The sequence below is a fragment of the Scophthalmus maximus genome, chromosome 12 (assembly GCF_022379125.1).
Source record: "Scophthalmus maximus strain ysfricsl-2021 chromosome 12, ASM2237912v1, whole genome shotgun sequence".
Lineage (NCBI taxonomy): Eukaryota > Metazoa > Chordata > Actinopteri > Pleuronectiformes > Scophthalmidae > Scophthalmus > Scophthalmus maximus.
Window position 1 is genome coordinate 20,552,154 of NC_061526.1, and position 14,539 is coordinate 20,566,692.

A 14,539-nucleotide genomic window follows, 5' to 3' on the forward strand; every position below is an offset into this window, starting at 1 on the left:
GAACAAATAATTCTTAAGTGTGCCATCTAATCCTTTCAATAAGAACACAGAATATTTCCATCCATTCCCATCCTTAAATCATGAATGCATACTTTATCACTGCCTAAATAACGTAATAAGATGAAGTTGTAGGTCAAACAAGATTAAATAAGCGAAGCCGCGTTTATGACTTGATATGATTCTAGGATATACTATATCATAAATTGTTTAAACTCACAACTAATGACTTTATTGAAATTAGTAGAAAATAGCACAATTGTTAGTTGTGTTTGTCCATTTACTTTTTGTGTGACATGGATTTTGGCCACATAGTAGGTTTTTAATCGCCTTTAATCGTTTGTGCTAACTGAGGAAAATACCGTTTGAAATATTAGCCATGCTAAAATTAGAAAACCAATTTGAAAACCAATGAAACCCCAGGCACTTTGTGGGTCCCCTGTTTAACGACGTAGCCAGTTTTATCCTGGTGATTCCTGCTTGGCATCAACCTCCTCACCCAATCAGAGCTATATAAAGCCTCTCAGTTAATTAAACGCACTCAAATGGCTCTTTTTATTATAAGCACGACCATAACCGTGAGATGATGGCAGAGAGGGGAATGCCCAGACAGATTGGTCGGGCTAGAGGAAGGGTGTGCAAAACAGTCTCATGTTACAGATTCTGTTTGCTTGGGCTGCAGAGAATAGTTAAATCTAAATATCCTGAATCAGGGAAACAGAAACATTAGATTTGGCTGTTAAAAATAACATCGATTTTGATTTATCAAATGTTTCCCATGATTTCCAGGCAGATTAAAGCATATTGATCTCCAATACATGAGGGAGGGGTGAGGTGGGAGAAGACAGATGGAAGTCTGGAGAGGAAATGACATTATGTTATAATGTTTTTTAGTCAATCTTTGCTCTGCAACCGTCACCTCGAGTTGTTCTGTTTGCTCCTCTGAAACACAACAAAAGAAACATTTGAACTTGTACAAATGTTTTTTCATTCCAGGTCTTGTTAATCATCGTGTGAACCTTTCATGGCGTTGTTAGATGAATGCCAGTCAAATAGTAAAAAAAAAAATTCTTTAAAGGTGTTATCAACCTCTTTTTTTCTTTCCCTTCTTCTATTTATGTTTCAGTTTTAAAATAATACATCAATACCCACTGAGCCTATTGTCATGCAACCATGACAATAAAGTGTTTTTTTTGCCTCAAAGGAGAAATGTACTGGTACCTTGAATTTTTTGGGGGATCCATACTCACTTTTTTTGCAGTTAGTAGAAGGTCTGTTTCTTCTGAACCATGCTTTGATTTTAACCTGAAACAAAAATTGTGCACACCACTGAAGCACAATACATAATAACAATACTATATATTATTAACATTCATAGCAACAAAACAGTAACAGACAGTACAAGGAGTGAAAAATCTATTTTATTAACTTTTTCTTCCCCCGTGATTTCCATGTGAAACAAACCATTTCAGATGAAATTCCAATGTCCCTGTTGCAAAGTGGAGATGAGATGGCGAAGTGGACATATTAAGCACTTATATGTCAAAATGATTTGTCTAACAACTGAGCATAATTGAAATGGTATTAGTAAATTTCCTTTCTCCTGATCATAACTTGTAAACTTTGACCAAGCTAAATCTAAATTATTGTATTATCTAAATGTAAACGTACTCCTAGAGAGGCTGTGTTATTTATTCAGATATTTGATTCGAGTCCACACACTGCGCTGCACTCTCCTCCTCCTCCTCCCTGTGCGTCTCCATGTGTTTCTGCAGCTTGGCCTTGGACGCGAACGTCTTCGTGCACCGCTCGCAGTGCGGCTTTGACGGCTTCAGCCCCGAGTGGCTGCGCTTGTGTCGCGCCAGCTCCGACGAGCTCTTGAACTTGAGCTCACAGACGTTGCAGGGATACGGCCTCTCCCCCGTGTGAATCCGCTGGTGCAGCTGAGCCTCGCTGAGCGTGAGGAACGACTTGTCGCAGTGTCCGCAGGGGAACGGCCTCTCGCCCGTGTGAATGAGGTTGTGTCTGGTCAGCGCGTACGGCTTGGTGAAGCCCTTGCCGCAGTAGGTGCAGGGGTACGGCCGAGCGCCGCTGTGGGAGACGATGTGCTCCTGCTGGGTTTTCTTGCTCTTGAAACGTTTGTCGCACTGGGGGCAGGAGTAGGGTTTGTCGTCCACGTGCGACCTGTGGTGTTTTATGAGTTCCCCCTGAGACAAGAAACCCTTCCCACACTGGGAGCAGAGGAAAGGTTTGTCCCCGGTGTGCATCCTCTCGTGTCGGGCCAGCACGGACACCAGCGAGAACCTCTTGGGGCAGTGGGAGCACTGGAAAGGCCGCTCGCCCGTGTGAACGCGCAGGTGCTTCATGAGCATGAAATGGAGCGAGAAGCGCTTGTTGCACTGGCTACACTGGTAGGGACACTCCCCAGTGTGAGTGGACTGGTGCCTCTTCACATCGGACCTGCGCGTGAACGTCTTGTCGCAGTGCGGACACTTGAACTGATGCTTCACCTGATGCATCTGCCGGTGCTGGGAGCGCGCCAGCAGCGAGTCAAAGCCGTCGCCGCACTGCTGGCAGACGTAGAGTCTGCTGCTGACGTGCGACTTCCTGTGCTCGAGCAGCTCGGAGGAAGTTGCAAAACTCCGACTGCAGATGGAGCAGATCTGCGGGAGCTGGCTCTCCTCCTGCGAGTGAGACTTCTTGTGGTGCACGGTCAAGGCACGGAGGTTGGGGAAGGAGGTCCGGCACAGCGGGCAGGGGAAGGAGATGGCCACGCCGTGGTCTTTGCTCTCGTGCTTCGCCAGATCCCAGGAGTGCTGGAACGTTCGCTTGCACTGCGAACAGTGAAACGGTCTTTCTCCGGTGTGGGTGAGCTGGTGGCGCCTGACGTCCGACGTGCGGGTGAACGTCTTGCCGCACGTTTCACACGAGAGAGACTTGCGTCGGCCGTGCGCCTGAGGAGCGTTTGCTTTGCTTTTGTCGTCGGGCGGCGCCGCTTTGCTCTGCTCTGCGTATCCTTTTGGGAAAAGTTTAATGGACGTGAATATTTCATCGGTGCTGGAGGGAGATGGAGTGAATTTGTCCCCCGGGAGATTCTTGTACACCTCCGTCCGAACGCTCTGCATGTGGAAGTGAGGAGGGCTATTTTTGTCCTCCGAGCTGTGGAAGGGACACTGCGAGCAGGTGAAGATGATGGACGTCATTTCGTCAGCATCACCTGCAAACAAAACAAAAACACCAGTTTGAGTAAAACATGTGGATTTTACTTTAAAAAAGATGTTTCTCCTCATTCCAACTTATTACCTTTGATCGCAATCACAGAGGGGGCGACTGACATGACACCTTTACTCCTGGTGAAATACAAAACATGGGTTGTTAATGTCTTAAATATTAAGATTTAATTCATCTATTTACTTCATTTTAGGCCTTAACTCACCACAATGTAACTTGTAACTACAAATGAAACTGCCAACTGCAGAATGACTGCAGCAATGATGGGAAATATATTATATTCATTCATTCATATTATCATCATTCATTCATATTATCATCATTATTTTGTGCAGCAAATCTCTTTTGGTAAAAAATTAGTCAACTAAATAATTAATGGAAGAATTTTTTGGTGCAATTTTCTTGCTATGAAGTAATTGTTGCACTATAATACAAAGTGGTGTAATGATTCTAAAACTGAGACTGAGGCCGTGATAAAATAATCATATTGTTGAACAGGACAGTGGAACTGTGATACCCTAACTTATTTTTCATTTCACCAAAGAAACTATAACACAGAAATGACAAAATTATATTGTACATCACTGTATATTTTGTAAATATTACACGTTAAACTGTTTTATTGTCTTCCAGCTTATGTCATGCGACTATTTTGCTGCAATCATGACCGAGTGATGACGGCTACAATAATTACACCTCTAATAAGAGGAAATGGTTTTCGTACATTGCCGGTTCCTCTGTAATTTCCTTCTCGTTTGTAAGCGTCTCCTGCCAACCAGGTGACGTCTTCATTTGCAGACGAGAGGATCTGCGGATGTTTGCCGAGTCGGCAGACGGTTGTGTTTCTGAAACAGGAGCTTCACCGGAGAAGTCTGTAATTTCTTCATGGCCGGAGGATTCACAGTTGTCCTTCAGTTCTGTACAGGAGGAGATGATACTAGTCTCTGTGCCTCCAGGCTGGAAATCATCCATCACCTCTTCAGTGGTTTCTCCTTTATCATCAGTCTGTTCTCCCGTTTCGTGTTGTCCATTTGTATTCCCTACATCTGTAACATTTCCTGACGCAGACTCATCATTCAGGGATGAATCGTTACTCTTCCCCGTCGGCACATCTTGACAGAGGCTCTCCTTCCTCAGTGCAAAGGTTTTCGTCAGAGTCTCCAGCGCTTTGGCAACGTCCACAGGTTCGCTCGTTTCCTCCCCTCTTAAGCTGCCGCACTCCTCATAGCCAACGTTATCCGCGCTCATGGCCACAATCTCCTCCTCGTAGAAATCCGTGTGAACCTGGACTTCGGCCGACTGCATCACCGCCTCATCCACTTCAGACGCTCCGACTTCCAGCTCGGTGTAAACGGCCACGACGCTGTACTGGTCCGCGCCGACGAAAGCCACGGGGTTCAGTACGTTGGCATAGTTGTGGATCGATTCCAGTCCAACAGAGACATTTGTCTTTTGCGAGGGAGGAATGGAGAGAGCAGACATGATGCAGCTGCCGATGGTGGATGAAGGGCCATCTGCAAAAATATAAAACATCACCACTATTGATGTGATATTGTGATTTGGAATTAGTGTGTCACCATTAATCTTTTCATTGATTTTCAGATTGCTTCTTAATAACCGAGTCAAATGTCTAATGATATTAGTTATTTAAAAAAAAGTTTATTACCAGTCTACTTCCAGCTCTACTTACAAGGCATTTTCAGCAGCCCCAAACTCTTGTAGTGCTCAAAGATCAAGCTCAGCTCTTCGGGTGACGACTGGACACATTCGTCCAAAACAGAGGGAGCAGAACCGAGCCAGGCGGCAGTCTGTAACCAGAGTACAGCTGTGGTTAAATCACACACGTTTTGTGGAGGCTTAAATAACCTGTAATACCAGGACGGACGGACTGACTGAGTGAGTACCTGTTTGAGGTCTGGTATCGGCAGCAGCTTTTCCAGTTTGGAGAGCAACTCCCACAACAACACATGTAGAGCTGCATCATACTGCGGCCCATATTCCACTGGGAACACCTCCTGCAAGACATAATCAAATGTCAGTTTATTTATTTTTTTTCCCATTTATTTGAGCTAAGAGATGAATTTAATTAAAACTCTGTCTGACCTGGAAGAAGTACGCTCTCTCAACTGGATCTTTCAGCAGGCTCTGGACAAGGGCAATGAAAGTGTACTCCGTTGTTTTCACCTCTGCATCCCTGTACTGCCACAGAATGAATTCATGTCATTAAAATAAGTCCTATTTCATTATTATTTTGTTTTGCCTTTAAAGTACTCACATCTGTGTTTGCCGAGGTTATCGGGAGTCTGTCCAAGTAGCTCTGGATCAATTGGGAATCAACAGAACCTCGTGCCGAGCCTTTGCATAGCTCCAGAACCAACTGTAAATGTGAGAAAATCTTAGTTGGTTAAAGAGAGAATTATTGTTTTAATATTTATTTGTGCATGTGGCACAGGTTCTGCTCACCCGTGCCCTTAGACCCAGGATGAGCTGGGCTCTCTGCCGGGGGTTGATGAGTCCGGGCACCGCCTCCGTCACCATGAACACAAACTCCTGCAGCCGCTCGTAGTTCATCACGTCCTTCTGCTTGGCCAGCTGCCACATGGCGGCGGACAGGAGCTGCAGAGGGGGCACCAGGAGGCGAAGAGATGGAGGAGGCAGGCCTGGCTCTGAAAACATATAGATGTGCAATGCTGGAGTGTGGACTACAGAGGGCAGCACTGAGTCTTTCATTCAGAGGGAACTTGTAGATAAAAAGTCATCAACACAAATTGAATTCAAATAATTTTCTAAATTTTGCCAAACGTAAAGTGTTAATATAGTGGAGGAAGTCATTTGCTAAATCAAATCAATGTGACATTACTGATAAATCTGTACTTTGTGTTTTATGCGTAAACCATAATCCCATTGAGCAGTATAATTGCTGGACAAACCTATTTACAGGAAGTTTTATATTTTCTATCTGATTAAGTATCTGCAGCTGGGCTTTGGATTGCAGAACAATGAACTGATATACAACATTAAAAATATGAATGTAACAAGATTAATTATAATTCAAACATACGCCAGTCTGACAGCTCATACAAGTCATGATTCCGTTACATAGACGGAGCCCGCTAACTGACTAACACAAACTTAACCCGTTTCAAATTACAGCGGTAGCTGAACATCAATGTACTCACCGATTGTTTTCTCTGTTGACCGAAGAACCTCCATTTTTTCCACGTTACTCTTTTAGCTTTGAAGAATAAACGTAAAATGATGTTGTTTTGTTTTAGTGGCTAATATGCGCTGTTAGCACGCAAGCACCCGCTTCCTCGAGTCTCGTCCTGCGTTTCCTCTTTTCAAAATAAAAGTCGGACAATTGCGTTGCAGTACTTCAAAATCTGAACAATTTGCATATTTGAGCATCTCTGTATGGTGTTTCACGGTGTTTGCTCTTGTCCATCTTTGTAAAGAAAACATTAGATAAAATAGAAATTACAAAAATATATAAAAATAAAAAATTGTTTCGCTCTTCTTCAGGAGCCTATAACATTAATATGACAAACCATTAACACACAGGGGTGTTGTGTATCTTTATTTATTTTCTTTAATTCAAAATGTGCAGCCATAGGATATGCTACCGGATGTTGTTGTTTTATACAGACTTCAAATTAAAAGTCCAAATGGCTTTTATTCTTGCGGAAGCTGCGCGTGACGTCACGACGCAGTCAGCCAGTCCAGCGTCACGTGAAACTCCTTCATACAGCAAATGTGTTTTTTTCTTTATTTTCCTTTAAATGTAAGGATTTCTCTATTTTCTATTCCGCCGAAAACTCTCGGAAGTGAAACGGAAGCTGTGTGTGTACAGATCCAACATGGACGAAGACGGGCTGCCCATCGTGGGCTCTGGAGTCGATCTAACCAAGGTCTGTGTTTAGCTCATAGCTTCAGCTAACAGCTCACATCAGTGGTAGGCAACAAGCTTTTTGATGAAGAAAGAAACGTGTCAAAGCCACAGAAATAAAATCCAAACTTATTCGCCTTCAAATTTCACGGACCATGAAGTAAGATTACTGCATTCATCATCTACTTTCCATGAATACAGCGCTTATAGCAAGAACTTCTGCTCATAGCAGTTGTTACTAAATGACTATATTTAGACATAAAATGATTTTATAAGTTAAGCATAGTTTTGTATCTCCTTGCACCATTCACTGTAAATCATTGATTTCAAAACTTAAATATTTAGAAACAACTAATAATTTCTCAGTATGAAATTGGATGAATGCTCCAATTTTTCTCTCATTTTAAAAATATTTTTTGGGCAGTGGTAGACATGAGGAGAGCTTGAGAGAGCGTTATTGAGATGGTGTGAATGGCCTCATTTCCTCACCAAATCACGCTCTGTGCTGCTGATCTGCTTCTTACTACTGTGACTTAAATAGCTTATTTTTTTCTTCTTCTCTATTTCCTCCAGGTTCCTGCCATCCAGCAGAGAAGAGTCGTGGCCTACCTCAATCAGTTCGTCGTGCACACAGTTCGCTTCCTCAACCGCTTCTCCACAGTTTGTGAAGAGGTTTGCGCTCTTTAACTATTTTGTACATCCTCGCTTCTGCTTTTTTCTTGATTTAGGTCGCAGGCGCAACACTTTTTCTGTGGCTCTTAAATGTAGATCACACCCTGAAATGTCGCACGTCTTTCCAACAGAAACTCGCAAACATCTCTCTCCGCATACAGCAGATTGAAACCACTCTGTGCATTTTGGAAGCCAAGGTGAGTTCTCCAGGCTCCTGTCGTCGTTCTGTCTGCAGTTCATGACTTCACGTCTCATATCATATCCAACGTTGTTGTGCCTTGCGCAGCTTTCCTCTATTCCCGGACTGGAGGACGTCACAATAGACGGAATTAGTCAGCAGCAAACTGCACAGGCTAATGGACCGACTGCTGCCAGCCAGAGCCAAGCAGGTGGTCCGCCCGCAGCAGCGACTCTGCCGCCCCCGGAGGTACAAACACTGACATGCCCACAAAAAAACATGTGGTGTTGTTCAGTCATACTTTACTGCAGATGGTTTTTCACACTCAGCTGGGGGCCCCCCAGGCAATTGCTTTACATCAGGTGAAGCTCACTAATTTACATGCTACATCTAATTTCTTTAGTCCACTCCCAACTTCACAGCGATGAGAAACTAACTCCACCTAAATACCACAACGTGTAAAATTTACATTTACACTTCTGTGTGTGTACACAGATAAAAATAAGACCTTGTGCTTACTCGGTGAGTTTCGGCGGTGCTCGTACAGTAGGTGTGTATTTGAGCACGAGAATAAGCCAGGCTAGCTGTTTCCAAATTATACGTCGAGCTAAGATAGCTGACTGCCATCTGCAGCTTCATGTTTAGCAATGACATTTGGCAAAAGACTTATAGAAACACAGCTGGAGTTATATTATACGCTCCAACACAAACACCTGATAAAAAGAGAACCTCAAACTCTGAAAGCATAAAACTGACATCAGGTGCCACATCTGATCTGATGCTGCTTCACACAAACTCCCTTATTCATTTTTAAATATTTCATACTGTAGCCCACTCAGCCTGCACCAGAGGCTGCACCGACGCAGAAAGCAGAAGCAGCTGCAGCTGCAGAGAATGTCATGACTGTGGCCAAGGACCCACGTTATGCCCGATACCTGAAAATGGTTCAAGTGGTGAGTCCACAATAACACCTGCTTATGTTCAATAAGGATACAAAAAAAAAGAGAGAGATGCACGTCTTAATGAATGTTTAATCTGTCACAGGGGGTTCCAGTTATGGCCATAAGGAATAAAATGGTCTTGGAGGGTTTGGATCCCAACATGCTGGAGTGAGTGTCACACCGTCAAATTGATTATTATCTCAAGTTTGTGCTGCAGCGTTTCATCAAACTGATGAAATGATAATAAAAATATCCCCTCACTGCTGATTCCAGCTCACCGGACGCCCCGGTTCCCGACGGAGCAACGGGGGGCGCAGAGGATCAGGATGTTGCGGCAAACAGCTCCGACAGCGAATCGTCTTTTAGCGACTGACGTCTATTTCCCCCACGCGTCCTCCTCCCCACACAGCTGCCAGCGAAAGGAGCTTGAGGCCTTTGCACTCAGACGAGGACAAGCCAGAAGGTGCAGGCATATGTGCCCGAAAAATCAATCACCAGATTGATTGTAATTCCAGTGCGAATGATCTGGAATGGTTCTGTCGTTGGGACCTCCTCAAGTTTGATGTGTCATTAGCATTTTTTATTAAAGATTGTTTAATTCAAAAAAGGGGGAATCATTTCAAAGAACGTGGCAGTGGCGAGAAGTTTCCTCACAAAACCCATCAAGTAGTAGTTTTACTGTAGGTTCGTCTGGGGTAGTGACAGAACTATCACTGTATGAGTAGAGATCTTTTTTTGGTCCAGTTAAAATTGGAAAAAATATATATTTTGGATATTTTTGAATGATTAAGACATGCATTGTGAATCTGTGTGTTAATGTCAGGGAGAAAATAAATATCACAATAATCTTCGTTCCAGTATCACGGCTCTGTTTAGTGAGGCCTGGTGGAAAATCACTTGTAATAAATAAACAGAAACAAACATTGTTTCAATAAGTACAAACATTATATTTCTCATTACATGTGTGATACAACAAACAAGCTGCAGTTGAAAAAAACGTGTTTCGACTGATATATAAAAAGAGAGATGGAAACAGTAGATTCAGTCGACTTTGAAAAGTATTCAGATCCCTTCAGTATTTGCACTTTTACAGTCTCAGATTTTATTTTAAAATATATAAATTTTTATCTATATTTCATTGATTTCATTCATATTTAGTCAAAAACTAGAATTTTATTTGCAGATTAAATTTCCGAGATGTAATCTGAGCTCTTTCTGAAGCCGATTTATGCGTCTTCGATTTATGTGAATAAACGATAAATGGTCATGTTATTTTTTGCGTCTGATATTAAGCGAACATTTTTCCATTTCCACTGAAGCTTGTCGAGCAGGCGTGAAGTTGTGCCAGGAATCGAGCTGACCTCTGCTCAGAGGTAAATCAATGATAACGGCTTTTTTCAAAAAAGGTAAACAATGAGTTTTTTTTGTGTTTCTAGACTCACGACGTCATTCGCAACGTGTGTGTACACGCCCGAAAATGTGGAGAATGCTTTAGCAGAACATAAATGTATCGTCTTTTGATAAGATTTCTATGAATGGATATTCGACAGTGAAAAAGTGAGTGTGGAGACAGCATTTTGTTCGAGAGAGTGAACTGTAGGATCTCTAACAAACGCTACAAAGTGCTTCCTTATTATTAAGCTCAGTTGATCAGTTATTATATCACGAGCTAAATAGAAAAATCGAGTAAAAAAACACTATAATTTCCCTTTTAAATACATTATCTAGTGGGAAAAAAAAGGAAATCAGTTTTTATGTGATCTCCATTTGGTCCGTTTACAGCTCAGGATTTCTGCTTTGGGAGTAATTTACCACTTTCAGTTTGATTTTCCGAGAGGGCATCTCAACCTCCGACCTTAGTTTTTTGTAGTTTCCCCCTGTGATTTTATTTGTGTTGGTTCATAAATAACGGCGTCAGTACTGGAGCTTTCCTCTGAGGCACTGGATCTTTACCTGGTACTTGATAATTGATAACACTCTTAGGCTTTCAAGGGTTAAAAGAGAGAAACTAATATAAATATATTCATGTGTCACAAAATAGATATACTACTACTACTGAGACTTTTTCTCAATTTCTTGCATTTCATGTGGAGACATTCTGGACACTCTGCCTCTTTAAAACCTCTGCAAATCCTTCAAATGAAACATTTTGAGAAGGAAAAGAAAACACGTGTCCACATCAACCTGTGGAGACGGGCCACAAGACGGCATTCATTTAGTTCTGAGAAGCAAAGCGATATTGAGAACCACGACTCCAATTCTACTCCGCCTCATTTCCTGTTGATCATAGGAATTAAATTGTGCGGTTTCACTGGGCTAACTAATTGACCAATTAGCCTTATTCCCTTTCCACTGAGCAGCCAGATTCCCAGTGTGCGAGCTGATTGCAGGATGTGGACGATGACATCCAGAGCTGCACTATAGAACCTCAGAATACAGTTTGCACCGAAGTACCACGACTAAATCTCTGAATTAGAGCATCCATAGAAAGAGTTTTTCTTCCTAATTTGTTGTCACAACGGTGCAGTGATCCACAGAAAACACAACGGGAAAAAATGCCCAACAATAATAAAATATAACTTCTGTTCAGAACCTGGCAGCATCTGAATAACAGGTGTCAGTTTCCAGGTGTGTACACAAAAAGAGCACCGACGTACAGTATCAGTGTGGCCCCTCATTTAGAGTAACAAACCCAAGTTCCCCGCAAGAGAAACGTGTCACTGGTTTGACTTCAATTTCAGGTTCAACCGCACAAGATCATGTGATTGCTGCAGGACAAACTTCTCCTATTGCTTTGCCACAGGTCTGACGGGACGCGTCACGCGCGTGGCAGGAGTCGAGAGTACAAAGTGCAAAAGTGACGGCTGAGCTAAAGCTATGAAATGTAATGATACAAGTGCAAAAGTACTTATTTTGCTAAAACGTGAAGTCATAAAAAGTCATAAAAGTCTTGTGTACAAAAAGATACCCTTATATATAAAAAATACTGGTGCTCATAAAATATTCAGTGGGAAGTTGTAGATCAAAATTCCTGAAGTTCTGTTTTCACCTGTAAGGAGAAAAGCTGTGGGGATATACAAGAGGGAAATATGAGAAAAAGCCTTCCAGGGAGAAAAAAAGATAAACCATTGTGTTTAACGGTCCGACACTCACTTTAAAATCGTCGATGTACGTGAGGAAGAAGCAGACGAAGCTGAAGGCAACGACCCACTCGCATGCAGCGCTGGCTACGTGGAAAGCGTATTCCTGCACGACGGACACACACACTGCGGTCAGTCCACAAAGTAAAATATAAATCAATGTAACAAATTCATTTCTAGATTCATTGATAATTGCCACACACGTTGGAAGATATTGGAAAACGTCCATTGTTAGTTGTTTTTCCTAAAGCCCAAAGGAGGCACAGACGCTGGGACATGAAGACCTAATTATTTCAGCTCAAAACTAATGTTGTATAATAAACTTATAATAATAAATCGGGCGGGGAAGGGGAATGAACTGACACACTGCAGCTCACCTTGTCTCCTCTGTGTATGTGAATCGTGTTCTGCTTCACAAAGAACGCACAGATGACGGCTGAAATATCCATGAAGGAAAATGAACACACAAAACACAAAATGTAGCATCACATACTGGCATTAACACAAATGACAACTGATGCATGTTAAACAAAGCATCAGGAAAACAAAGTATCTTCATGTCTCTCTTTTCTTTTGTTACGTCACCTCTTTGACCTCAGGTAAAAGGATACTGGGGAAAAACGCCGCAGCAGCGAGGATGGCGATGGCCACACGTGCCCGATACACACTCGTGGAGGATCCGAACGGATAGATGTGGAACGAAATGAACGACTGGACGACGGTGTACAAGACACCGGAGACAAAGAAGAGCAGCGCTCCTGTGTCGTGAACTTCTGGCACTGTTGTTTCCTGCATTCCAAAAAACAAAACAAGTGGGGGAAAGGTGCCGTGACACGCTGCATCACACTATCTTCATTACAATGGGCGCCAGCGTCCGTGCCGACACGTACCTGGAAGGTTGCGACGACGCACATGCCGAGGCAGGAGAGCATCCCGAGGGCCAGAGCGGCCTTGTTGAGCCACGACCTCGTCACCAATGCTCCCTCGCTCAGCTTCTCCACAAACTTGTATCTGGAGTATATGGTCGCTCCTCCTGTGCAAAGGTCAAAATTGTGGCACAATGTTTCATGCGCTCATGACATGATCGTAAGAGCCTTCTGTTTATTTTTATCAGTTTTTCTTTGTGTTATGCTCTGGGGGGACAATTGAGCATCATTAAGTGGGAAGGCATAAAGCCAGCAAGGGTGACACGGTGGTGCGTGCTGCAAGCCGGGCGTGTTGCAGGATATGCAGCAGGATATGGCTTAAAGAACAATCAAGTTTGTATGGACCTGGATCTATTATATTGGTGTATGAATAAATCAACGAAACGCAATACCTTTGTCAGCGTTATTCCTGTCACAGTCAAATGATCACTATACAATGATGACGTCTCTAATCAAAAAAAGGAAAAAACAGCCCCTCTTCGCATCCCATGCCATGAATTCTGCTTTCGCTTTCTTAAAAAAAGGGGAAATGTTCCTCCCTCGGGACTCGTCGAGAAAACCCAGCGTTGCGTAAACAAAATTGAACTCTTACACTTATTTGGCACTTTACCTCGTGAGGTCGAGACCTCACAATAACACACAGAAAACCCCAACAGTTCCCACAATGAGCAAGCGCTGGAAATTTCTAGCAGAACCAGACTCAGGACCGGACTACGGCCCCGGAGCGGTTGGGGTGAGAGAGCAGAGAGAAGTTCAAGTGTGGTGGAAAAACATACCTGCACAGGCAGAGATGAATGTCATCAGGCCAAAGATGCAGCTCTCAGGGGGATATGCACCTGTGTCACTGAAAATGGGGGAGACATTGTTGTTGCCCTCAGAATAAATCATCACTACTTTTGTTTTTGAAGCTTGTGTCAAGCTCGGTTGGATGATAAAGGGAGAAGTGGACAGAAGGGATGTGAAGCGGTGCCACAGCTGGAGTTTGGGTACCAGCCAAACGCGCGCAAGGAGGAAAACGAAACTGAACTTTTGACACAACTCTTCTCAGGGCTTTTCAGAAATCACTGACCACGGAACATCAAACATCCACGTGTATTCATTTTAGGATCTCAGACTTGACTTGTCAAAAGATGACAGCACAAGAGTTTTATCTTGTCTTCTTCTTCTTCTTCTGCGAACGGGAGCTCACCTGATGTATGGAAAGACCACATCGACGTCGCGTCTGAAGACCGCGATCAGGTAGGTGATGATGAACGTGCAGGAGGACCAGACGACCAGGAACACTGGCAGGAAGCACAGACCCTGCGTGAACCACCACATCTCGGAGAGATTCTGTTTTTGGATTTTACGCGCAAGTCTCCCAGGAAAAAGACGGCGTCACCGCCTGGCGCGTGGCAGAAGAATGCGCGGGGCCATGCGACGAGGAAACACACGTTTTCTTCCTGCCGTGCAGTCCTCTTTATGGAGTGTGTTAACGACGATCACATGGTGGCCTCCCTTCCAAGAAGCCGATCGTATACAGTCAGTCACCTCTTCCCCAAAGCGACTCCCAGTGGGCCGGCGTTACG

The 14,539-nt window shown here is 43.4% G+C and overlaps 3 protein-coding genes across 5 annotated transcripts; 1 reads left to right on the top strand and 2 right to left on the bottom strand.

Moving 5' to 3' along the window:
- Positions 1-1,399: 1,399 nt before the first annotated feature.
- LOC118288018 (zinc finger protein 502) lies at positions 1,400-6,922 on the bottom strand. 3 transcript variants are annotated; one of them, XM_035613766.2, is made up of 9 exons: positions 6,408-6,922; positions 5,692-5,844; positions 5,504-5,605; positions 5,332-5,427; positions 5,133-5,243; positions 4,919-5,036; positions 3,953-4,742; positions 3,301-3,347; positions 1,400-3,214 (listed from the first exon to the last, which is right to left on the bottom strand). In XM_035613766.2, the coding sequence occupies exons 2-9, from the start codon at positions 5,827-5,829 to the stop codon at positions 1,689-1,691; spliced, it is 2,928 nt and encodes a 975-aa protein (XP_035469659.2). In that variant the 5' UTR covers positions 5,830-5,844; positions 6,408-6,922; the 3' UTR covers positions 1,400-1,688. The 3 variants fall into 3 exon arrangements, with proteins under 3 accessions (XP_035469659.2, XP_035469649.2, XP_035469668.2); XM_035613756.2 differs by having other exon boundaries at positions 5,692-5,894; XM_035613775.2 differs by lacking the exons at positions 5,692-5,844; positions 6,408-6,922 and having other exon boundaries at positions 5,332-5,422.
- A 13-nt stretch (positions 6,923-6,935) lies between these two features.
- washc3 (WASH complex subunit 3) lies at positions 6,936-9,756 on the top strand. The gene is made up of 7 exons (XM_035613814.2): positions 6,936-7,136; positions 7,688-7,786; positions 7,918-7,983; positions 8,073-8,213; positions 8,795-8,917; positions 9,009-9,073; positions 9,179-9,756. The coding sequence occupies exons 1-7, from the start codon at positions 7,086-7,088 to the stop codon at positions 9,276-9,278; spliced, it is 645 nt and encodes a 214-aa protein (XP_035469707.2). The 5' UTR covers positions 6,936-7,085; the 3' UTR covers positions 9,279-9,756.
- Positions 9,757-9,828: 72 nt separating this feature from the next.
- On the bottom strand, positions 9,829-14,475 carry dram1 (DNA-damage regulated autophagy modulator 1). Its single transcript, XM_035613802.2, has 7 exons — positions 14,161-14,475; positions 13,748-13,815; positions 12,936-13,078; positions 12,657-12,834; positions 12,423-12,481; positions 12,059-12,151; positions 9,829-11,969 (listed from the first exon to the last, which is right to left on the bottom strand). Exons 1-7 carry the CDS (start codon positions 14,289-14,291, stop codon positions 11,928-11,930), a joined length of 714 nt encoding a protein of 237 aa, XP_035469695.1. The 5' UTR covers positions 14,292-14,475; the 3' UTR covers positions 9,829-11,927.
- Between the last annotated feature and the right edge of the window lie 64 nt (positions 14,476-14,539).

Coding starts and splice junctions, on each gene's coding strand:
- LOC118288018 (XM_035613756.2), bottom strand. CDS start 6,441: ATGGAGGTTCTTCGGTCAACAGAGAAAACAATCG. Junction 5,428..5,503: donor TAACCTCGGCAAACACAGAT/GTGAGTACTTTA, acceptor ATTCTGTGGCAG/TACAGGGATGCAGAGGTGAA. Junction 3,348..3,952: donor ATTACAGAGGAACCGGCAAT/GTACGAAAACCA, acceptor GTATTTCACCAG/GAGTAAAGGTGTCATGTCAG.
- washc3 (XM_035613814.2), top strand. CDS start 7,086: ATGGACGAAGACGGGCTGCCCATCGTGGGCTCTGGAGTCGATCTAACC. Junction 7,137..7,687: donor CTGGAGTCGATCTAACCAAG/GTCTGTGTTTAG, acceptor TATTTCCTCCAG/GTTCCTGCCATCCAGCAGAG. Junction 9,074..9,178: donor TTGGATCCCAACATGCTGGA/GTGAGTGTCACA, acceptor TGCTGATTCCAG/CTCACCGGACGCCCCGGTTC.
- dram1 (XM_035613802.2), bottom strand. CDS start 14,291: ATGTGGTGGTTCACGCAGGGTCTGTGCTTCCTGCCAGTGTTCCTGGTC. Junction 13,816..14,160: donor GTGGTCTTTCCATACATCAG/GTGAGCTCCCGT, acceptor CCCCATTTTCAG/TGACACAGGTGCATATCCCC. Junction 12,482..12,656: donor TGCTGCGGCGTTTTTCCCCA/GTATCCTTTTAC, acceptor TGGATATTTCAG/CCGTCATCTGTGCGTTCTTT.